The sequence below is a fragment of the Neolamprologus brichardi genome, chromosome 17 (genome assembly GCF_056152115.1).
Source record: "Neolamprologus brichardi isolate AB-2024 chromosome 17, ASM5615211v1, whole genome shotgun sequence".
NCBI classification, from domain to species: domain Eukaryota; kingdom Metazoa; phylum Chordata; class Actinopteri; order Cichliformes; family Cichlidae; genus Neolamprologus; species Neolamprologus brichardi.
The window spans coordinates 9022503-9047481 of NC_142120.1; the positions used below are offsets into that span (position 1 = coordinate 9022503).

The 24979-nt window shown below is 39.7% G+C and overlaps 2 protein-coding genes and 3 non-coding genes across 5 annotated transcripts in view; 2 read left to right on the forward strand and 3 right to left on the reverse strand.

Moving 5' to 3' along the window:
* Window positions 1-2158: 2158 nt before the first annotated feature.
* Window positions 2159-13046, forward strand: sypl1 (synaptophysin-like 1). Its single transcript, XM_006780645.3, has 5 exons — window positions 2159-2354; window positions 9979-10097; window positions 10192-10396; window positions 10493-10684; window positions 11001-13046. Exons 1-5 carry the CDS (start codon window positions 2283-2285, stop codon window positions 11130-11132), a joined length of 720 nt encoding a protein of 239 aa, XP_006780708.2. The 5' UTR covers window positions 2159-2282; the 3' UTR covers window positions 11133-13046.
* Window positions 5797-5907, reverse strand: trnal-caa (transfer RNA leucine (anticodon CAA)). Its single transcript has 2 exons — window positions 5870-5907; window positions 5797-5842 (listed from the first exon to the last, which is right to left on the reverse strand). It is a non-coding gene; the product is annotated as a tRNA-Leu (tRNA).
* trnal-caa (transfer RNA leucine (anticodon CAA)) lies at window positions 6616-6728 on the reverse strand. The gene is made up of 2 exons: window positions 6691-6728; window positions 6616-6661 (listed from the first exon to the last, which is right to left on the reverse strand). It is a non-coding gene; the product is annotated as a tRNA-Leu (tRNA).
* On the reverse strand, window positions 7057-7129 carry trnak-cuu (transfer RNA lysine (anticodon CUU)). The gene has a single exon. It is a non-coding gene; the product is annotated as a tRNA-Lys (tRNA).
* Window positions 13047-16232: 3186 nt separating the features above from the next.
* Window positions 16233-24979, forward strand: part of atxn7l1 (ataxin 7 like 1) — a 30426-nt gene continuing 21679 nt past the window's right edge. The window contains exons 1-2 of the mRNA XM_087830663.1: window positions 16233-16408; window positions 16869-16943. Coding sequence (XP_087686789.1) covers window positions 16312-16408; window positions 16869-16943 — 172 coding nt within the window. The 5' untranslated portion in view covers window positions 16233-16311. The remainder of the gene's footprint in view (window positions 16409-16868; window positions 16944-24979) is intronic.

The following is a 24979-nucleotide window of genomic DNA, read 5'->3' on the forward strand; positions in this document are numbered from 1 at the left end:
GTATGGTGTTCTTGGGATGCAACTCAGTATTCTTCTTCCTCCAAACACGACGAGTTGAGTTTATACCAAAAAGTTCTACTTTGGTTTCATCTGACCACATGACATTCTCCCAATCCTCTGCTGTATCATCCATGTGCTCTCTGGCAAACTTCAGACGGGCCTGGACATGCACTGGCTTCAGCAGCGGAACACGTCTGGCACTGCGGGATTTGATTCCCTGCCGTTGTAGTGTGTTACTGATGGTGACCTTTGTTACTTTGGTCCCAGCTCTCTGCAGGTCATTCACCAGGTCCCCCCGTGTGGTTCTGGGATCTTTGCTCACCGTTCTCATGATCATTTTGACCCCACGGGATGAGATCTTGCGTGGAGCCCCAGATCGAGGGAGATTATCAGTGGTCTTGTATGTCTTTCATTTTCTGATGATTGCTCCCACAGTTGATTTTTTCACACCAAGCTGCTTGCCTATTGTAGATTCACTCTTCCCAGTCTGGTGCAGGTCTACAATTCTTTTCCTGGTGTCCTTCGAAAGCTCTTTGGTCTTGGCCATGGCGGAGTTTGGAGTCTGACTGGTTGAGGCTGTGGACAGGTGTCTTTTATACAGATGATGAGGTCAAACAGGTGCCATTCATACAGGTAACGAGTGGGGGACAGAAAAGCTTCTTACAGAAGACATTACAGGTCTGTGAGAGCCAGGGATTTTCCTTGTTTGAGGTGACCAAATACTTATTTTCCACCCTGATTTACGAATAAATTCTTTACAAATCCTACCATGTGAATTCATGGATTTTTTTTTCACATTCTGTCTCTCACAGTTGAAGTGTACCTCTGGTGCAAATTACTGACCTCTGTCATCATTTTAAGTGGGGGAACTTGCACAATCGGTGGCTGACTAAATACTTTTTTGCCCCACTGTATCTGCTTTTAAAGCCAACCCCGAGTGGCCATTACAGGCACTGCAGTTTTCTAAATTCGATTAGTTTTATAGCTCTGGCGACTGCTGCTTGGTTTAATTGAAGAAAGGAAAAAATAAACAAATACAAAAAAATCGCCACGAGCATGTTATTAATTATAAGTTACTGCTAGAGAATAACTCGGGGCACCTTATGATCTAGCATATTTGCCTGATATCAGTCTAATAGCTTGAGAATGACTTCAGGAACCACACAGTTTCCAGTCGCTTTCCCATCCCGTAAATTTTCCCGGTCAGACATTCAACCTTCCAAGAAAATCGAAAACCCCAGCTTTATCTAGAAGTGCACCGCTACTCTGGCTCCGCTACTTTTAAAAGTCTGAACAGTGATCTGAGATGAGGTGCAAGAGTCTAGTCACCTCCCAGATCACTTGATATGATATGATGAGAAATTGATTGCTTTTGTCCAGTGATTCCAAACATATGCTGAACGCCTTAGACTTGAATCTTGCTGTGGAAAATGTGACGTAATATCCCTTTATTTTAACTGGTCCTTGCACCGCATCCTTAATATTAAATAAATGTCAAGAATTCTTCCCTTGCGCTTTGCTAAGCGTCATATGACCCAGTCAGCACTAAAGGGGCGGTGCACAGTTGGTGCAAACGGCGCAAGGGGCGGCAGCTTTTTGGAGAATGGATCCAGTGAGAACCCAATAGGACACTTTCGATAGTTTTTGGCACTCAGAAGTGAGTTAACGATAACTTTCGTGCCTCCTGGTGTGAATTTGCATGGGTTTTCTGTGGTAAAACTTCGGTACTTACCTCGCAGCTGTAGGGTTTTCCAAGTTGTCTTTGCGGTTTTTATTTTTTTTATTTTACCTGGCTCGGGAGAAAGTACGCTTCTCTCAACAAAAAAACCCCCCCAAACTAAAAAGGTTTTCTCTTTTGTTTTAGCCATGATTTTCCTGTAACCAAATACACGTCACGCGTTCTGATCAAAGGCAAAGCGAGTTTTGGCACTCTTTACGCGCGTATCCGCTCCATCTGAGCATCAGTACCAGCGCAGAGCGGATCTACACTGGAAATTAAAAAAAAGAAAAAAAGATGACGAATAAGGACATTCAAATTAAGATTTGTTTTTTTAAAGATTATTAAACGAGTGGAACTTTTTATCTTCCACGCTAGAGACACTAGATCTCCTTTTTGGTGGGATGAGAAGTTGGATTGTAAAACTGAATCTGCTCCCTGTTTTTTTTGCAGCGTTAGCAGAGACCACGTCACTCTGTCTACTCCCCCTTTTCCTTCCCTTGTTGGAGCAACATCCACAGCTTAGAAACAGCTGGATAAAGATTTTGGATCAGAAAGCACAATCATGATGACCGGATTTCGACTAAACCTGTCGCCCCTGAAGGAGCCCCTCGGCTTCGTCAAACTGGTGGAGTGGGTAAGTTGGACGCAAACTATTGTACGCGTATTTTCTGAGTTTGCAGGGAGAGTGTGGGTCCTACCCACAGGACAGGACAGGGAGGTCCAGTTCTTCCTTGATTCTTGGGTTTCCCCTTCTCCCTACAGAAGAAAGAAAACGCTATAGCAGATTATTAGATTAAGCCTCAAAAGCATGACCACAACTTGATTAAACATTGGTTGAGGTTTGAACTTAAGCCAAGAAGAACGTATATATATGTGTAAGGTTAATTGTTGTTCATTATAACACTAGAAGAAATAAGATAAAAACACTAATATGGTTAGAATGAAATAATGTAAGGCCTAAGGACAAATGTGTACAGCATTTTTCTAGGACACAAGAAAGTCTGCTGAAGTGGTGCAGATCAGTGCAACTGGACTTGCCTGCCCTTCAGACAACACAGTTACATATTAATGCATCTTTTACCAATAATTCACCTCCGAGTGACTGCTTGTGGCTGAAACGTTTCAGTTACACGTACACTCACTTAAACATGCAGGAGATTTCTTGCGGAAAGTCCAGCGATCAGTTGTTCTCTGCATAACTGGGTCAGGAATCCAGCCCGGCAACGCTTTCCCTCAGCTGTTCTATTTTTTCATAACACACACAGGCTGGAAGAGCTTTATGGCAACAGTAACACTCAGTCATCTGACTCAGAAAGTGTTGGTTTTGTACAACACAAAGTCATTTCTCATTTACGTGGGGCTAGATGATGAAACGTGTGCAGGTATTCACACAATAACAAAGAAGTTTAACCGACATGATGGTGCTAATAGTGCAGGAGAGGACATGGACACAATATGAAGTTTATTCTGTGTAAGGTGTTTCGGGCACGTCCTACTGGGAGGAGCTCCCAGGACAAGCGGGAAAAATTCCATCTCTTGGTTGACTTTGGAATGCCCCCCCACTGACCAATCTCCGGAAGAGCTGAAGGAGTTGGCTGGGGCGTCTCTGCTTGGACTTGGACTCTACAATCCAGACTCTGATAAGCAACGAATAATGGATGGATACACTTTTTGTGACAAACACTACATCCTAACCAAATTTTTCCCACTAAAAGATATGTTTAACATGAAATTAGTGTGTGTGTGTGTCTGTGTGTGTGTGTGCATCCCCCGCAAACTCTTAAACACACATCCTACAGACAGCCTACAGACAGTGTCCTGCCCTTAGGTGATAGCACGCTCAGTAGATCTAGAGACAAAATTTAATGTAACATGAAAATTGAAGGTTAGCAAACAGTTTTTTTTATCCAGAATTCATCTCCCTTATAAATTGTTTATTGAATCAAATGCCACTTTATTTGTACTCATATCTGGCACATCCTGAACAGTCGTACCACCCAAGATGTTATCTCCCACACAGTAGGACACAGGGAGGAGTCTTCAGCATAACAAACGCTACAAGGATGCCCCCATTCCCTTATCGTTGTTTAATAAGAATGATAATAAAGCGTTTTTTTCTCTCTTTATGGACTCGTGACTCCACCACATTTCTCCGGCTAAATATGGAGAGCCAGTTTGTGCAGGGCCTCTGGAGGGAAACACAGTGACACGAGTAGGCGTGCACACACTCAAGTGGATTTGGGATTCGTGGTCAGACTGACCAGAGTTCTGCGACTACTGTGTGAGAAATGAAGTGCTGATTATACCGCTTTTCTGCCAACGTTTCTAACTTTTTGGGAAATTTATCTTTCCTTAACAGCTTGTCAAAGTACAGACCCCTCCTTCTGCAAGCACTTTCTCTTTCCTTATCAGTTCAGGTCGTTTTTATAACATACAAAAAACAAATAAATGGTAGCTTCTTCTGCGTATTATGAATAGGTGCTGTGTGTGTGGATTGTTTATTCTCCCTCACAGCTCGATTATGAGCTCTAGTTACAGGAATGTCCATAATTTGGCAATGAGGGGTTTGCAGATGTTTTGGATGCCAAACAAATGGAGACTAAGGACTGATAAGGTATTGCTGTGTTGCCACAGTTTTTAGAGAGTCACAGTGTTTTAAGAAGATGCCAATGTGTGTTTGGTGTATGCTGGCCCTTGCAGTAGTTCATAAAGGCAGAGAAAATCTGAGAGAAGTGCGTAATTGTAGCCGAGAAAAAAACAGGAAGTGGCAGTCAGTGACATCTGGAGAAACATCTGGAGAGAAGTCTCGAGGTGTGGGGGTTTGTGGTGTACATAAAGCGTTAAAGGACAGCTGCCCCCGTTGAAAGCACTTTGCAGCGTGACCGTGTGTGATACAGTTTTGCTGACAAAACAGAATTCAGGAAGTGAGTTTGAAGTATTGTAAAGGTTTTAGTTGGTGTGTTCTCCTAAATGGGACGATTTTTTTGTATGTTTTTCTGTATAAGGAAACATTCTCTATGTGCTTTGAGTCAAAGGCCATTTCTTTTTTTTCATGATGCAAACCACTTCCTGGCCTTCAGTCTGTAGACTCCCTGTACAAGGAGATAGAGAGCCAGTTCACATCCACCTTTATCTCAGGTATTATTAATTGGACAATTCTCTTTGAATGAGCACTTGGTGATGGTGGGGAAGAAGAACCTCAGTTTGTTTTATGTCATGTTCTGCTTCTTTGGGTTCTCAGAGTGCTGTAGCTTCATCTGCTTATCCTGAATTTGATAAGTGGAAGAAAACAAATGGATTGTTTGGTCTTTAAAAAGCATTTATTTAAAAAATTCCTCATAGTCCGAGGAAGCATGTTGATGAACATCTATGATCAAAAGGGTTAGCAAACTGCATCTGTAACTAAATGGGATGCTAATTAAATACATGCAGGCTATAAATCAGGGGTAGGGAACTCCAGGCCTCGAGAGCCGGTGTTCTGCAGGTTTTAGATCTCACCCTGGGTCAACACACCTGAATCAAATGATTAGTTCATTACCAGGCCTCTGGAGAACTTCAAGACATGTTGAAGAGGTCGTTTAGCCATTTAAATCAGCTGTGTTGTATCAAGGACACATCTAAAACCTGCAGGGCACTGGCTCTCGAGGCCTGGAGTTCCCTACCCCTGCTATAAATCATTAAAAAACTGAACATCCCTCCCCTTAGAATACATTTTAGTGCAACTTCACAGTAAACAAGCAAGGTGTGGATGTGAGTTAGAAATTGAGGGCACTGCACACTCAGAGAATCATGGGGCACCCAGTCATGGAAAGAACCCTGTTGGGAAGGTTTATGTACTACATCATCCAGAGTGACAATAATGAGACTTTTGTATCAGGAGGAAATCTGCAATTTGTAGTACAGAGCACAGAAAACAACCTACTGCTTAACAGAAAACAAAACTAAGGATCTGACTACTGATTTCGGCTAAAAGAAAGCAATTTGATGTAGATTAGTAGAGCTGATGAACCTTTTTCAATATGTTTTTACTCACAAAGTTTTATAAATGTAAATTAAATGTGAGAAGAAAAAGAGTGTGTCAGGAGTGGGATTTGAACCCACGCCTCCATTTGGAGACCAGAAGTCCCTTTTGTCAGGAAGGAGGGAATCCTTGAGTCTGGCGCCTTAGACCACTCGGCCATCCTGACAGCTGTCAAAATCACTCATGACATCACAACTACACCGAAAGACTTGTACAATCGCAATGTATTTTTCACTTTGCTGTGACTAAGGATGTAGAGGGCTGGTATAAGAGTTAATCTAACATTATTCTCTATCCTTTCTAATTATGGTCAGTTTTCTGTAGCAGGGATATAAAATGAATAAAACTCAGAATCACTCAACAGATTGAAATCAGAAACTACTGTGCCTACATATTTACAGAAGCTGGGCTCCGTTTTCATTCAAAACTCAACAAATTCACAGAGTACGCCATTTCCCTCCAAAAATCCTTTTGCTGATTTTAGCTAAACATTCATCCGTGTTTCTCCATGGAACTAAGTGGCACATTCTAGTTAAGTATCGCACTTTGCAGTTGGATGTTTTTGCAAACAGACTTCAGACAGTTTGGACAGGCAGTTAAACCTCCTCCACCCCCTCAGGGTTGTATGCTCAGCCCTCTTCCTGTTCACTCTGTGCACCCTTGACTGCTTTCACAGACATGGAAAGAAACCTGTGTTGATGTTTGCAGACTACGCCTCCATCTTCAGGAGGAAATCAACATTGTTGCATTGTGGTGGACAGAAAACTTCTCAAACTCCATGAAACAAAGGAGCTGATGATTCATTTTAAGAAGAGTCAATCGTTCCATGAGTTGTAATCAAACAGCTTGATTGAAATTGGAGAGTAAAAATCTTTGTCAGGAGTGGGATTTGAACCCACGCCTCCATTTGGAGACCAGAAGTCCCTTTTGTTTGTGGAAGGTATCTATCCTTGAGTCTGGCGCCTTAGACCGCTCGGCCATCCTGACAAGGTAGCTGATGGTGTCATCAAAATCAAGACTGACATTACAAAAACAAGCAAACAATTCTAACTTTAGCCTTTGTCTCTTCTGGGGTTGTATTGATGAGCAATACGAACCCTGTGATGTGAGGGAAAATGGAAATGTTGACATGCCTGTCTTTGTCAGCTAGAATTTATTCCATCCATTCCATTCCAATTCATTCTCTCATTATAGTCATAGAAAAATATCAACATAGTGATAAACTGCCTGACAGCAACATAGCTTTGAGTCTCATAGTGGAAGCAAGAACTAATTCCTCCCTTTCTTTGTCACTCAATTATTTAAATTTGATTTTCACCCAACATGGGGCTTGAACCCATGACCCCGAGATTAAGAGTCTCATGCTCTGCCATATGAGCTAGCGGGGCTGTGAAGCAATGTTACAACACTGGTCTCAGTTTAGTTTAGCTAATGGTACTATGCCTCCTGCTTGCAAACTCATCAGGACTAAATTATGGATTTAAAGGGTTTGAAAACATGGTATAAAAGAGCTCAAAGAGTGAGTTGCATACCTGAAGCAGCAGGCTTTTGTGTATCATTCTATTGTAGTTGTTTAATTAAAAAATAAGTCCAGTATTATAGAATGTAACCAAGGCACCCGCGGTTGCCTTTGAGGGTGCAAAATGTTCCGTCGACATTGTTGTGTTCGTTGGGGAGAAAACTTACAAACATACAGTACCGCACTTCAGAGTCACACTACTAGCGATGGAAGATTTATGTCAACTTGACAAGCTGAACGCATTCTGTACTGTACAGGAGACACGGCACGAGATTGATTGACAATGGTCTACAGCCAATCAGGACGCAGAACACAATGCGCTGAAAGAAAAAAAACATGCAAAATTGCACCAAAAAAAAAAAAATCTGTGAAACAGCGAGACCGTGAAAGGTGAACCGCGTTATAGCGAGGGACCACTGTAGCTAAAAAACACTCTACCCTGCTTTATCTCCTATTTCGCACCCAACGGGACTGCACTTACAGAATTAACATTGTCCTGTATTTGAAAAGGCTGGAAACTAGCATTTGAGTAAATAAATGCTTCCTCAATTACCCTTTTTTTAAAGACATGAAAGCTAGGGATGGGTATCGAAACCCGGTTCTTGTTGAGAACCGGTTCCCACTGTTTCAATTCCTTGGAATTGTTTGCCATTTTTGCAAACGATTCCCTTATCGATTCCAATCGCCCCGAATGATGTCACCACGTTCTGGAGCGTCATTTACCTGGCAGGAAACACGGCGCCTAAGCGGCTCAAACACTCAAATGTTTGGTTATACTTTACGAGAACGGATGACAACAGGGCAACTTGCAATACTTGCAAAGTAGATATTTAATTTAAGGGAGTAAACACTACGAATATGCAAAAGCATTTGCTCACAAAACACGCGATAACCTTTTAAATTTTTGTTGTTTTTAATTCCGCTCTGGACTCGTGAATCTCAACGCAGCAGCAGTAACGTTTCCGCGTCCTCTCCCGTTAATGCGGCAGGGAAATAATCAACTAACAGTGCATATTATGTTAGCGCGATCTGCCTTATTACAAAACCTGCCATTACTGTGTGAGAGAGACAGACAGAGTCTGGCTGGCTCAGATGCTGGCAGTTCTCGCTGCAGTCTACCGGTAGCGTCTCCTTTCAGTGACTAAGTTTGTGGTAAAAGGCTTGCACCCATTTGCCACAGCAGATGCCCCCTATTGTTGGTAAGTGAATGTGTTTAATTGTAGGCAGGGACATTACTGGATATTCTTGTGTAATTGCTACGGAAAAAATTATGTTATACTTTGTTATTGCTACAGAAGAATATTTATTTTATTATTTTACATTTACAATTTTTTTTTCCTGGGGACCCTGTGACACCCCATTGAAAAGCCGTAGGCTGGATCTCTTAAGATGTCACTGTTGGGTTTGTAAGGCCATGTTACTCCTAAATTTCTATCTTGTTCAAAGAGAAGATATAAAACAAAGTTCTAAGCTAATCGACCTTAGTGTTCTCCTTTTTTAAAAAGAATCGATGAGAGAACCGATAAAGAATCGAATTGTTAAACCGAATCGAAAATGCAATCAGAATCATGAAAATCTTATCAATACCCATCCCTAATGAAAGCCACTGTCATCATTTATTTACAGCCTTTTACAAAATCATCCTTCTTGTGGGGGCAGCAGCCTAATCAGAAGTACCCAGACATCCCAATGCTCTGCCACCTCCAGCTCTTCCAGGGGGACACCAAGGCATTCCCAAGAGATAGTTTAAAGTAACTTAGGACAAAAATATGGTTGCGTATAAGATTACCACAAGAGACAAGCAAAGTTAGTAACTAGATAATAATTTTAGTGTAATATTTAGTAGCCAAAGAAAGACCCACAGATTTCCATAAATAGTCGGTGGAGACCAAAACAGAGGAAAAAGGAAATTGAAGTTTACTTCAAGATTACCGTGCAGCCAGATACAGAATTCCAAATGTAAGTTACTATTGCATATCGTTGCAGCATGTCTGCTAGATGTGCAAACATGGAAGCCTCTATTTGCTGTGATCTTCACCATATTAACTGTTAAATGCAACATTAGCGGTCACAGGGCAGTCAAAAATCGAAAAGTCATAAATCTAAGAGCTATTTATTTATTGCACTAAAATACGAAGCTTTCCGCGACACATGGTGCCTATTTTCACTTGAAATCATTGTTACCCATCATGCTGCTCAGTGATTTCTATTATCACTGGTTAACCTTGTTTAATGGTTGAGCTGAGTGGCAGCCACCCTCACCAAAAGAATTCTGTTTGTGTTGGTTTAAAGGGGAGCATTAGTGTCACATGGTCAGCAGGCTGAATCAGATGCTTTTCTGCAAGAAAGAATTTAAGAGCTGAGTGGCAGGATTAGTGAAACCATGCAAGTCACATTTTTACGTTTTGAAAAAAATGATGTGGTTCTTTAAAGGAAATGATTTGTGCTGTCATGGTTTTTTTCTGTATTTTTCTTCAATGGCAAATAGAAAGTAACTGACCCAATATTTGATCCTCTCTTTCAAATTCTTGAAACTCTTCTATTATGATCCTGTAAAAATTGCTCAGTTGTTGTGTGTATTTTTTCAGGCGATTCTTTATATTGAACATGCTGAGCGTAATCCCACCACTTAGAAACTCTCCAGAGCCTATGCTTTCCTGGTTTTGATGTTATTAATAACATTTTTCTCATGCCACTATCTTCTTACTGTCCAAACAGCTCACAGCCATATTTGCCTTTGGCTGCTGCGGTGGATTTTCAGGGAAGAACGTCATATCTATCCTCTGTGGCGATGGCAGTAATGAAACTCTCAATGCCATGTATCAATACCCATTTAGGTGAGCATTTCAACATATTTAATTTTCACGTACAGTTTAAGTTAATTATATAAGAAATTACCCATTTATTCTGTCTATTCTGCATCATTCCCAGGTTAAGCCAGTTCCCGCTCATTGATAAAAATACGAGTCTTTGTAACCACTCTGTCACTACAACACACATGATGGGAGACTCGGCCTCCTCGGCGGAGTTCTTTGTAGGTGTTGGCATCGTCTGCTTCCTTTACAGCATGGCAGCTCTGCTGGTGTATTTAGGCTACATGCACATCTACAAGGACTCTGACTTTGGACCCATTTTTGTGAGTCTTGATCTTGCCTCCTGTAATCGTCCCAGTTGATGCAAGGCCCGATTTGAAATGTATTGAAATTGTTCATGTATTTACCCTCCTCTCCAGGACTTTGTGATCACAGCGATCCTGGTTTTCCTGTGGCTGGTGTGTTCATCCGCCTGGGCTAAAGGCCTGCAGAATGTAAAGAGTGCCACAGACACTGAAGGCATCAGTGGCACGCTGGCACTCTGTAAGGGTAGCAACGTCACCTGTGAGGTCACGGAGTTTGCTAACATGCGGACCCTCAATATATCTGTGGTGAGATGAAATAATAATCAGCTGATATTAACTGTTTGCTGATATATGATTATCAGCATTTATAAGTGCCAATAAATGAAAATGTGTAAAGCATAGAATAGACAGGAGCAGCACCTTTGATTGATGATTCATCGTTTGTCCACCAAAGGGCATGTTTGGAATGGCAGCAAATGTTCGGGAAATCTGTTTCTGCTTTGTGCGTTTGAAAGATAAAAAAAAAAAATATTGGCTGGTAATCAAAGTTTTAACATTACTAAATATTGCATTGATATAAAAAAATATTTCTAATGATTATTTTTTTGTCTATATTATCCAGGTGTTTGGCTACCTTAACATGCTTGTGTGGGCGTTCAATGCTTGGTTTGTGTACAAAGAGACTCGCTGGCACTCCCGGAAATTTTCATCCCAACCTGGACCAGGAAGGCACCAGGTCCCTGCGCCAATCTAACATACAGATACACACAAAGACTCAGTACAAAACACAGAAAACGTGCACATGCCACATACAGAAAATCACCCTTAAGTGCACACACACACACACACACATACACACACACACACACACACACATACACAAAGGATGCGAGCATGTTAGGTACACGTGGAGAAATGAAGAGATTTTAACACATAAACACACACACACACACACACACACACACAAATACTCTGTGAAAGTGATGAAGACACACAAAGTGAAGGATCAATGGGTAGCTCATATTAAACTGCTGACTGCAGTTAAGTTTTGCAGCAGTACAGATTTGCATTGGTGTTTTGTAACCCAATATGACCTGATGTGGTATCAGGTGGTAGACAAGAAGCCATCCACACACAATAGCAGCACCAATGCAACAAGCATGCCAAATCCTTTGTTCTATTATTCTTAAATGGCTTCAGATGCTTTGCACACGGTGATCAAATCCTATGACCTGATTTGGCCTTCATAGAAGTATTGCAGTTTGAGGTTTTCTGCCTCGCCTGGTTTATTACACTTATTTTTACACAGATGAACGTAAGGTGCTCAGCCCTTTCTCTGTGACACCACACTCGGACATTTTATTTTCTAAGATCTAAGATCAACTGCTTTAAGGGCAGTGTGAAAATCAAATTTTATGACTCCTTGTTAACCGTAACTAAATGTGTTTATTTACAAAAGTGAGTGTGATCAATATTGCAAAATGTAATATACATTTTGCCTTGTATTTGCACATTTTTCAAAATATTTGTAGATTAAAAAGATATGCCTCATTCCAAAACCATTTCTTTTACATCAGATAACTGACTCCCTCATACCCTCTAGTGTCAGAAAGAGGGAATCACTGAAGTCTGGATGAAACTCGACTCATGCCAACCATTTATCCTTACGGATTTTTCCCAGTGAAAAACAGGCAAGCAGCCTGACCTAGTTTATTTCCAAGGTTAAAATAACTGTAGTTTAGGACCTTTTTATTTTGCACTGATGAGGTGCTTGTGTGATTTTATCAATGTTGCATTAAAGGAACAATTCACCCTCAAAATCAAATATACTTTTTTTTTTTCTAAGCGTACTACTATGTGTCCAACAAACAGGGCACAACCTGTTTGTTTACATCCTGTCACGGTGTCAGCCAGCTAAGCAAATATGTAAACTTGATTTTTGATGTGAATTGTCTCTTTAAGCACTGTGAGCATAAATCCATGAAGAATACTTGAGAGTTGCTTTCTTTAATCCGAATGCAGTGCAGTCACACTTTTCTTCAAAGGTACCAGTTAAAGCATTTTCAGCTTTCTTGTTAACTTCATCACTTTTTACAGCGAAAATATTCCGCCAAAGCGCTATTTTCTTTTACCCTGGTTTAAGCTTCCTACATATCTCTTATGTGATTTTTAAGCCTGTTATTGTGCCGTTGTTTAAACTAGTCCATCCTGTTCTCCATAGTTGTTTTGGGTTTTTTTCCCAGACCAAATGGTGAGCTGGTATTGTGTTTTAAGAACTGTGTCGTATTTTTGTATCATTTCTCATTTTCAGTATATCCAGATGTGTTTTTTGATTATTATTCTTTTTTCTTCTTGTCCTTTCTATTGTGTTTTGACTGTCTCTGTGTAGGGTGGTTTCATTCCTTCTATTCCTTTAACTTTAAAGTTCAGTGAAACAGCAAGTGTCTGGTGTACTGGTTATGCCACTGCACTCCTGTAATCAGCTATAGCTTCTTCTTTTTTTAATGATTCCTTTACATTTAACCTTCCAATTTTTCTTATGCAATGCACTCTGTCACATGCACAATTTGGATGTACTTTTTTCCAATAAAAAACAAAAAAATGTGGACGTTTCTTTTAGTCTGTGTATGTATGCAAGCCTACATTCATTCCCACAAGAGAAGAAGAACTATTTCACTTTTGTGTCACTAAGTTTTTTGTTATATAAGAAGAAGAAAAAAACCCACAAAACCAGTAGCATGTCCTCTGCTGAGTGTAAAAATAGCACTCTGTGTTTCCTATATTGTCCTGTGACCTTCTGATCGGCCGTTGGACCTCGATGTGGGGAAATAAACACAACACTGTGACTGAGTCATCTTTTGTGTGTGTGTGTGTCAGGAAGCAAGACAGGAAGGATTGTGTCTAAGCACAGATTATAATGTAAGAATGCACAGACTCGGTGCTTGTGTCTGTATCTCATCTGATTGACACATCAGCGTAAACTAATCAAGTCAATTTCCTTGCCCTCATTTCTGAGCTGTCATTTCCTTGTAATCTCCGCCATTCTCTGTCTTTCTCACGCCCCCTCTGATTTGCCTAAAAAGATGACTGTATGTTGTGTGTGATCTGAATCCATTTGTTCTGTTCAGGTTTCAGAACACAAGACCGATTTGCAATCAAGTGGGAGTGGAAGTGTAACAGAGAGTACTTAATCCCTAATCATCGCTGTCATACTGGAAACGACGAACATATTGTGAGAAAAGGGACAAAATTGTGATTTTTCTTTGACAAAAAATGTGTGTATATATATATATACCTTAAAATAAACTCACAAAGAGCACCTCATCTCTGAGGTCATCCAAAATCATTTATAAATAAAAACATGATTTACTTCAGAAGATATTATTAATGTTTTAAAAGTACACCAGTCCATTGCTTGGTACTTCTTTGCACAGTGAATGCAGCTTCTCTTTTCAACCACAAGAGGTCATTGTAATGCCATGAGCTTAACCTGCACAAGACCCGCTGTGCATGCTTGCTTTCAGTAAAACTGGCTGACCAGGAGAGTTCAAGAGAACTTAATGATTAAGCCTCCCACTCTGGTAATGGCAATGACTATTTTACTTACATTTTAAGTAAAATAGCCATTGCCATTTTATTACATGTAAACTCAATGTGCTTGACACAGAAGATCAAACATCAAGACAATGACGTAAGGCTGTAAAAACAGCAAAATATAATAAAACAAAAAAACCCTATTGTATTGAGCTATTAGTGTTTTGAGCAATTCGGGTATATAATTGAGGGTGAAAGCATCGAGAGCTTTGGGAACTAATCAAAGAATTTCAAAGGTAACTCTATATTGAACTGGAATAAATGATGTAACTTGATTACTGGGTAATGTGGTCACATTTTTCATTTTGAATGAGCTGAAATCATCCTATGAATGATTTGGAGAGAGCATTACAATAATTGAACCTGCTTGATATGAAAGCAATTTCTCAGAGTCTATTTGAGGTAAGAATTTTTTAACCATAGATATAGATTTTAAGTGATAGATAGTCAGTGTTGGGGAGTAACGGAATACATGTACCGCCGTTACGTATTTAAAATACAAAATATGAGTAACTGTATTCCGTTACAGTTACCGTTTAAAAAGGTGGTATTTAGAATACAGTTACTTTGTTGAAATAAATGGAGTACACGGCGGTACTTCCTTGTTTCATATTGTCACGGGTCAGGACTGTTTGGGTGTTGTTTGACAGCTACGTTCTGTTGTTCCAGGCGGCAGCGTTACGGTTGCCATGGTTACAGGGTGACGCTCTCCCTCTGCGTGTTTCCTGGGTGAGAGAGGCCTTTTTGTTGTTGTTGTGCTAAGCTAACAGGCAGAATGCTACAGGTATAGCTCTAAAGAATGTAGCATCATAGGCAGTGTAGTCCGTGCTGCAGGGAGAATGGACTGCCATACCTGTTATGTGTCTGTGAGCGAGGGAGGGAGAAAAAGGAAAAGTATGAGCTGTCATCGAGCAAAAACGGGAGCTGGAAGCATGTAAATATAATAATAACCACTGCAGCCAAGAAGAGTGCCTGACGAGCCCAGTTGTAAGTAAGCTATTAAGACTCGACTGTACGCTGTGCTCGTGTTTTCCTCCGAAACAATAAGTTCCGTTGCAGCAGCCTTTCAACGCCTCTAGCTGTCTCGCAAGCAAAGTTGACCCAAACAACAAAGTAAAGCTAGTTTTCAGCTACGAGCCCGACACAGAACCCACCGTATTAGCCAGAGGTCCCTTTACTATGGTTCGGAGCCGCGGACCTTCAGTAACAGTAATAAATCACAGCAATAGTACATTCATGTAGTTGTAAACAGCATGATAATATATTAAGTAATCCAAAGTATTCAGAATACGTTACTCTCATTGAGTAACGTAACGGAATACGTTACAGAATACATTTTGGGGCATGTATTCTGTAATCTGTAATGGAATACATTTTAAAAGTAACCTTCCCAACACTGTAGATAGTAGTTCTGATAATCTTATTGATGTGATCGTCAAAATTGAATTCAATGTCCAGAAATAATGCCAAGGTTCCTGACATGTTCACTGTGTTTCAGAGAAGATGAGGATAAATAATGAATGGCCTCTAGAGATAAAACATAAAAAGATTTCTTCTTCTTCTTCTTTTGGTTGCTCACTTCAGGGGTCACCACAGCAGATCATCTTCCTCCATCTGGCCCTATCCCTAGCATCCTCTTCTCGCATGAATCTTTTCTGAGGTCTTCCTCTTTTCCATCTTCCTTTCAGCTCCATCTCCATGGAACTCTCCCATGATGTCATTTTTGCCCAGTCTATTTCTAATTGTTGAATAATAATTGTGTATATAGCTTTTCTGCTGTAATAAATGATATCAATATTCAAAAATTGTCGAATATTAAAATTAGTTTGATTGTCTGAAACATGTAAAGTGACAACCTCAGACATAATGAGTACTTTTCACAACACTGTAGAGAGACAGGTGGACTTTAAAAACAAATTTTTAAATTTAGCAGTATTGGCTGAATACATCGAGGTAATTTCTAATATTTTCCCCCATGAAGATAGTTTTTCTTAGCTTTTTGAAGGGCAAATATTACTAAAACATGCTATTGCAAAAATACTTTTTGAAAAAGGCATTTATTTATTTATAATGCAGCCTAGTGTAATCTTTAAATTATGGAAATGGTGATGATGGGTTTTTTGGCTTTACCTGAACTACGCTGAACTTTTGAACTCGTGAATAACCATACTGTACCTGTCTTTCAGCCCCTCAACCGCCCCCGCCGATAGTTGCCGGACAACGCCGAAGCCTGACGAGAACGACGTCAGCATATCTCGTTCTTTCGTTTTTCGCCTGCTGCGTGCGAAGGAGAGGCAGAAAAAAAACGGCTCTCAGCAAAGCAACAAGAAGGAAGAGCAATGGCGACACTGGATCGCCAAATACCAAGTCCGGATACATTCCTTTGCGAGCCTTGGTCTTCCTTCGTCAGTGCGGCTAAATTACGTTTTGTTGACTGTAAGTTCGCACGACGGGTAGCGTTGTTATTTTTGCGGACAAACTGTCGGGAAGTGCGTGGTCCAACTGTCTGTGATTGAGTTGAGTAAGCTCCTCCACCATGCAGGGTGTCTGTCAGAGCGCAGCAAAGTAACTGTCATAATATTACTACGAAATGCAATATTGATGTGTTGCTTTAACAGTCGTGCACATATGCGCGCGAGCAAAGCTATCGGTTACCGCTCGGAGTTTGTGTCGTTGTCGCGTGCAGTAAGGCTATCCCCCAACTGTCCAGCTGTAAGTTTGTTAGCTTTGACAGCTCCACTTGATTTAGGAAGCGTAGGCGCTAGCAAGCTAATGCTAGCCTCTGGTGGTAGCCAGCCCCGGAGCAGGAGGAGCGGCAGTAGGGCTCCACGCATGGCCCCCCCAAAGTTTCCTGAAAGCCCCTGCGTGTTTCTAAGTGCTTGTTTTGTTTGTTCAGACGCAGACCCGTCCTTGGATAACAGCGAGAAAGAGCTTTACTGCCTTGGTGAAGCCGTGAAGCTCCGCAGAGAAGGTAAGGGAAGTTAGACTACTAGATACGGTGGTGGTTTGTTATTGTTTTGTTGCACATGCTGTGGAACATTAATGGTGCCATCTTTGACCACTTCTCTCATAAATCACATTTATCCTGCATGGCTGCTGCTGTACTTTATATTTACATACTTTAGAGGTCGGGTGTGTTTTTTTTCTGATTGCAGGTGTGTTTTACAGTAATCTGGGACTGAAAATGATTTTTTTTTGTCTGCTTTAATCGATTAATCGCTTCAAAATAAAAGGTTCGAATTGTGAAAAAATACCGACACAAATTTATTAGAGACCAAGAAGATATTTTTAGATATTTAACTGAGACTGACATATAGTTTAGAAGCAAGGGGGGTCTTGTTTACTTGCATATAATACAAGAAAAGGCTTAAGTCTGCAGATTTGAGAAGCTAAAACACATTTGTTCGACTTTTAACTTTGAAATAGACTAAAATTGTGAAATCATTAAAGTAGTAGATTCCATTTAATTCCCTATATTGTTCTGGATCTTCCATCATCAGATATTCTTACTCCAAACAAGGCAAAAGAAGAGACTGCATCGATGATGTCTTTGTAGAGCTTTTAATTGAAACATTATGGAAGGTATATAATTGAAAAACTTCTAAGTGATCTATAGAGTCTTCGCAAAGCTATAGCAAATTATAGGAGCAATATTTTTTGCTTCCTGTGTCACATATTTACATGACCTAAACCATCAACAGCAAACAACTATGCTTGAATGTGATGGGCTATTATTTGTTGTATTTGTATCTATGTGTTGGAGGTTGATGATTTCAATCAGTGACTCATAATCTGTTAAATTGGCTTAGCTTGTGTGCAGCCGTCGTTTTTGTGCATGTGAAGAGCGTGCCCCTGAGCAGGCAGTATGTGCCTCCCTGCTACCCTCCTTAGGGACAGAGCCAAAGGGCTTCCTTCACACCTCACCATGTATAAATACCCACGGGAGCACGCGCTGCACACTAACACAGTTGAGTCATCCCTGAGAGGTTAAACGTGCTGTAGCCCTCGTAGGAGCACACTGACGCACATGCAGAGCCGGGGAAACTCTTCTCAGTCTCACTGGTCAAATACCAAAAGCCCCCTCCCACATACACACACACTCTATCAAACACACTCTCACATGCCTCCTCTTCCCCTCTCTCAGAGCCAGACTAGAGCGGTGTTTCCAGAATTGCTGGTCTGTTGGCAACATGACACTGAGTGCTGCTGAGAGTGATATGCAGACACACGCTCACGAGCCTCACAAGTCTCACGAGCCTCACAAACACAGGGAAACATAGCTTTAATGTTTTATTTGTGAATTTGCATCAACTACTAAGTGATTCATCATTGATTCATATATTATGTGTTAACCCAAGTGACTTCATCTGCATGTGTGCACATTTCTAAATACGGAGGCCAGTTTGGCAGTGACTGATGTGGGGTGCAGGTCATTATGGTTATGTCTCTTTTGTCTCTCTTTCACTCCCTGTGTGCAGTGGAGTTAATGCCAACCAAAATCAGCTTAGTTTTATTAGTCCAGCAGCCTCTGCTGTCCTTCATCTTGAAATAGCAGTACTTTAATGTTCCCATTTGTATGTTTACTACTCACTTTATTCGAAATGGGATTCGCCTAAAACGTGACATTATTATGGCAATGCTTTGGGTGACAATTTAGTGTATGTAGGTGTTCTTTGACTGTATTCATTGCTATGAAAAATGATTGATTACACTGTATTATGATTTAGCATCTCTGTAAGCATGCTTTAACAATTGTCCCTCACCAAACCTACCTGGAATGGGAACACTGTTATTTGCAGCATTCTCACCTACAGGGTGACTTATGATATTGTACAAGCTATGGTAAAATACTGTGCAATGTCTGTGGTGCTTCCTCTGATGTTTGAAACTTTTAAGTTAAGTTTGGTAAGTCACAGTTTAAGAACAGTTGTTTCCAGATGTGCTGTTGCAAGGCTCAGTGGTGTGCCATGAGTCATGTCGAAGTGTGCCGCTGGAGTTTCTGACAGCCGTGCAGGAATTTCTGAATTTAGTTCATAAAACGGTAACGAAAAACGTAAAAAACTGTTTGTACAAGAGAAACTCAGTCCAGTCACTCAGTTTCTAAACACCTGCAAAGAGGTTAATAAATGGGCGAAGGGGTCACTTGTGAAGCAAACAAAACCTACCAAGCAGTGAGACTAAAGAAATAAACTAGTACATACCCACACTACTGCATTATTTGGTCTGCTTGTCCTTTTTCATTATGGCTTTATATTTTCATTGTTTAATTTTTAGTAATAAATGTCAATAACATGAGCCTGAGAAAAAAGCATATAATGTAATGTTGGTTAAAAAGGTCTCTTTTTTTAATTTACTTTAATTTTTTCTTTTTTTAATTTTTGCTGGCTAGACTGATTCTCATGCCTTAGAATCCCTTTTACCTTAAATTCATTTGTATTTTTATTTATGTAACTTTTATTGTAACTTTTATTTCAGAAGCTGTCATGCCTAATGATGTATAGTAATACTGATACTGTAAAGCTAACAATCAAAAATAATCAATATTTGCTGAATTAGATGTTACTGTTGTGATAGTATTACAAGGTCTTATAAGTGCATAAACACTACAAATAGGTCATTTTAGGAACGTGATGACGCCATATTGTCTAATATAGATGAGAAGTTTCAGGCCTGGGATGTACTTGTATTAAAAAGCTGGGTTGCTCAATTCTTGGTTATGTGTCTTGCAGACAAAAACCAGACAGAGAGATTTTGTGTATTATAGTAAGAGACTCGATACTTAGCTGCCTGTTTTATGGCTTCATCTGAACTGGGGATGCCAGCAGGTCTCAGCCCAAGTGCAGATGGTTGAAGGAAATGGTTACTTGGTGCCAGGCACACTAAAGAGGTGCCTGGAAACTACATATTCCCTTTAAGGGAACCTTTATTTACCTTAAAAGAGCACTGGCTGTGAAACCGACACAGGAAGTTGTTAGTTTGTGCGAAATGGTTTGATAAGGCCATAGAAGTAGGGTATATGCTAGTGGAGTGGTAAAAGTTTTGCAAAAATGAATGATAGCTCCTTGGACTATTATCCTGTCATACCCGTATTGCACAGACACGATGTATGCTCAAATATGCTTGCAAATGTTATTTATAAAGACAAAAATATTAAAAAGTCTATATTTAACCAGAAATAAAGGTTTTAATAATTTCAGAGGAAAACTGTGAAAATAAATCATTGATTAACTATAAAAATTAACCTTGAGATTGCGATATAACCTTTAAAAAACACCATGGACTAGAAGCCTCATCAAAATGAAAGTCTGTAAGCACAAAAGAAACAAGTGAAAAACTTTGATTCCTCTGTTCTTTATTAGAAAATGTTAAAGTTTTAGTCTGGATGGTAAATTGTAAATACACCCTGACAACATTGATTTTCTAGTAAAACCATCAACTCTCTCTTACATTAAACCAGACTTTTTTAATGTTCACATAATTTCGAAAGGAATGGTCTGAATTAAACTGTACCGTTAGGTAGAAGTGGCTTTCAGTAGCGTTGCAATCATAAAATGTTCAAAACTACTACTTAACCTTTCCACAGCTCATTTGTAAACACTTTTCGTGACATTATGTCTTTACAGTTTTATTGTTGGCGCCAATCAAATGTTTAACCAGCATCTCTAAAACTTAACAAAATTTGTATCTGGGACATTTATAAAAGAGGTGAATTTGGCTGTACGGCTGTTCTGCAACATTAGCTGCCTGCCAACGCTAGTCAGTTTGTTTATACTATCAGAGCTTTTGGTGCTGGAGCAATAATTATCTGGTGAGGCTGTTCACAGAACAACTTAAGCTGAATTTGTCAATCTCGCACATTGCCTCCTCTGGAATGGTAATGGTGCAAAATGGGAAACGCGATCCAGAGATAAGTTAATTGATTTATCCACAGAGCAGAGTTGCTGCTTGTTACAGTTGTCTTAATACTTTGTTAGTCAACCAACCCTTCCTTAGTAACCACTTTTGTTTTGTTTTTGATTTTTTTTAACTGAATATTGTGTAGGATTCTTTCCATACGCTCATTTTGCAATAGTAAACTGATTAGCTTTACTGATCACTGCCCAATGATGGATCACTTCAGTTGCGCGAAACATACTCATTCACTACTCAGTGATGTTTTTGGAGTCTGCTTTTTTTGGCCTGTCAGTCATTTGGCAGACTGTGGCAGTTGGCTCGAGACACACACTCACACAGACATAATTCAGACTGAAGAAATATGCACTTAGTTTGCATTTGACTTGGGAGTTTCAGAAGAAATTACTTCCTTTTTGTTGTTGTTTTCTTTTTTTAAAGTGCTCTGTTTTTTGATGTTGCTCTATACATTGGAATTTGCGAAATGCCAAAAAACAAAAATCGAGTCATAGTTTTATGTTGTCTTAGCAAAAGTTTCCTAATAATGAGAGCGTGTGCTCATTTCCTCCGAAAACGATCACAGGAAAGACACGAACTGTGCTGATCAACTTGTAAACAAAAAACGGTTCACTTCAGTTGCTTATATTACATTTTTACCTCGTATCAATGTGTTGACAGCACTCACATTATTTAACGGTTGCTTTTCCACACAGAACCGCTGGTCTGTTAACATACTGTGGTATCAATCAAGCAATTCTTTGAAAAAGCAAACAGTATAATTTATTTGTTGGTGAATGAAATGGAGTTCTTTGTTTGTCAAACATTAGTAGAAGAGAGTTTGAATTGTGGCCTAAATCCAAGAGCAATGGTTCGATTTGTGTGTGGGAAATATTCTCCTCTTCCAGATGAGCTTGTTCAAAGCATCTGCCGACTACTTTACTGCAACTATTGAGCAACAGATGTGGAGCTGTTTTCCTTTGCAGTGCTCATCAGATTGAATAGACATTGCTTGAAATTTATGGTCAGTTTTATTTGCCTAATAGTACAATATCCTAGCTTTCATTCTGCTTTATCACCAAATATGCTTCCCAGTGACTATTAAGCATTTCAAGCATTAAGTGATTACTCTGAAGTAATCACTTAATGACAGCCTCAGTATGTTGTATGTTATCCTTGAAAACCTATTGAGTAATGACCTTTTATGCAAATGCACAGAGGCACCGTCAGTCACCAGAGGGACATGTTCTGCACCACAAATGACAGAATGAAAAGTCATACTCAACCCAAAAGTGACTCTAAAAATCTTTTTAGTTTTTTTTGGGCTTCGGTAATGGAACTAAATTGTGTTTATTAGTGTCAAACAAGTTTTTAAATGAGGCTTGGCTGACATGTTCTGGGGAGTTCATTTCTGAGCATAGTATTTTTCAGTCTCAGACCTAATAGCAATAGCCATGCTTTGTTTTGCTGTGTATTGCTGAGTCTGGGCCCCGTGTAACTTTTTTCACATTTACTGGCGTTTCACCTCGGAAATAAAGACACCACATCATTTGCGAACTGACTTAACCACAAATAGATGAGCCAAACTGGAAAGGTCACAAAGTTTTCGCATCAGTCAGTAATATATGTGTCCTAGATGTAATTTGCATTAATTATCTGTGGGATAAATGTTCAAGCATTGTGTGTTGGAGAGCTAAAGCAGGGTATAAATAACAATAAGAATAAATAAAAAGATATATTCGTATCAGTATAGGAGTGATTATATACAATAGTGCCAGGGGATTTGTGCACTGTGTACAAAGATTTTTGCTGTTGCTAACATTTAAAATAAAGTGAGTACTGCTTCAAGCTCTAATTTTTAGGCTGCAGAGTTGAATTATTTTTTCTTATCAACTGTAGCATATAGCCTGTATCCAACAAAGACTAGCCTGGCCCATTAGTTCATCTGTAATGTGCGTTCCATGTTTGAACCACCATTAGCCCCAGCTCATTTGTCTCTTGAGGTTTTGTCTTGCTGAATTAAACATAAGCTCGTCCTTTGTGTGCGAGTCTGTGCTTAAAAGTATAGTCTTAAGCGAGCGGCAGTAGGTTCTAAACACAAACTCTACACAAGGAACCTTCACAGACATATCTACACAATGATAACTTTCACCCTGTCTCCCTGATGTGTAATAGTATCAAGTGCAATTTCCCAATATAACAAAGTATATTATTCTATTTTATATAGTATTTTGTTCTATCTTGTCTTATTCTATTCTATTGTTTTTTTTTCTTTTTTCCTTAATTTTTACTGCTCTTAACTTGTACTTTCTGCCGTGACCAAAAAATGTCTCACGTGTGGGACTTTATCTTATCTTATCTTAAAACGACTGGCACGGTTCTGAAACCAAACAAGTGCAAACCGGTTAAAGGAAGCACAGGCCTGCTAGAGGCCTGTGGTTAACATAGCCTGTGCGTGTCATCTGGTAGTAACAAAGTTCATCAGAGGCTCTTTAAGCAAAAATGCATGTATATGTTTAACATAATAATATAATTGCAACATCCAGGGCGAGGAAGAATGTGACACTAGCCAGCAATGAAACCCACTTGCACGACCTGCACATAACATATAGTGTATAATGTGGCCTTCCGTGACCTTAAATAACCTTGTCTTTTATACATCTCTCGCACACACACACACACAGATATGTATTAAGTAGGGCTGGGTATCGTCACTCATTTCTAGAATCGATTCGATTCACAAGGTCCCGAATCAATTTGATCCACGATTCAATTCGATTCGATTCGATTTGATTCAATTTGAAATTGAATATAATATTATAATTCAGATCATGCATCAGTACATTTCTATATTTTTATATCTATAAAAAGAAAGCTGACACATTATCAAAGGTGTAAGCATCACAGCAGATGCCTTTGTGTCAAAGTAGCTGAGGATAAAACACAGAAAAACATGAAGGTGATTTTCCTAGCCTGCGATTTTATAAAAATATTCTGTAGTAGATCAAAAACGAAAGAAAACTATTAATGAACATATGAACATTACCTGATGCTGCTGTAGTGAAGCAGAGCAAAGTTACAGAGGTTTTATTACAGACACAGCTAAGCGTTTTGCAATTTTGCATAATTTTAAAAAGTTAAAACTTGTTCAGTAGCGTATTGAACGGCAGAAATGAGGCTTTCTTTTCGGAAGTAAGTAAAAGGAAAAAAAACAGCGTCCGACAGCGCTGTAAGAACGGAGTTGTGCGTAACAACAAGCGAATAATGCAGAAAAAATATTTTTAGACGGAAAACTGTTCTTGAAGTACACTGAGAGAGAGAGAGAGAGCTGTGCATGTAGTGTGATTTTATCGTAGTTGCAGCAAAACAGCAAAGGTAAGAGGGAATTCATGACGATGTTTATGTGAAGTGTTCAAGTAACTTAAAGAAGTCCAGACGCTTTTCTTTGCAAGCTCCTTTGACTACGTGAAGTGTAGTTTGCTGCTTCTTTTGCTGCTGGTTTAGTCAATATTGTTTGGAGAGAAATAAAACCTGCAGCTTCAGAATCAGCGCAAAAAGGGCGTAAACAGCGGACCCGCCGAAACATCAGAATCGGTGAGCTGTCGGCTCTCAGCTTGTGTCCGTGTCCGTGCCGTCGGGTGAGAAAGGCGACATCTGACTGATTCTGATGTTTCGGCGGGTCCGCGCTTTGTGTTTACGTCTTTGTGCAGAATCCGTGTACCTGCTCTCATTGACTGTTTTAGCTGTTTGGTGGTTGTTGAAATTTTGTGAGGTTTAACCTGAGATTCTGGCATTTCGGGCAAAATAAATTTATATTTAAAAATCGATTCAGGATTTTAATGAATCGATATCACATTCGTTGTCCAAGCGAGAATCGATTTTAATCGATAAATCAATAATCAAAACCCACCCCCAGTATTAAGCATGACATCCTGTCTGTGCTTTTCTAGATGACAACAAACTTGCTAGCAATGTAAGATCATGACGACACTCACTGTCAGACACCCCCACTTAAAAAAAAAATATATATATATATATATATTTTATTTTATTTTATTTTTCCTTTGCAACCTTACACAGACATGCACATACATACATCCAGCTGAGTGATTCTGGCTT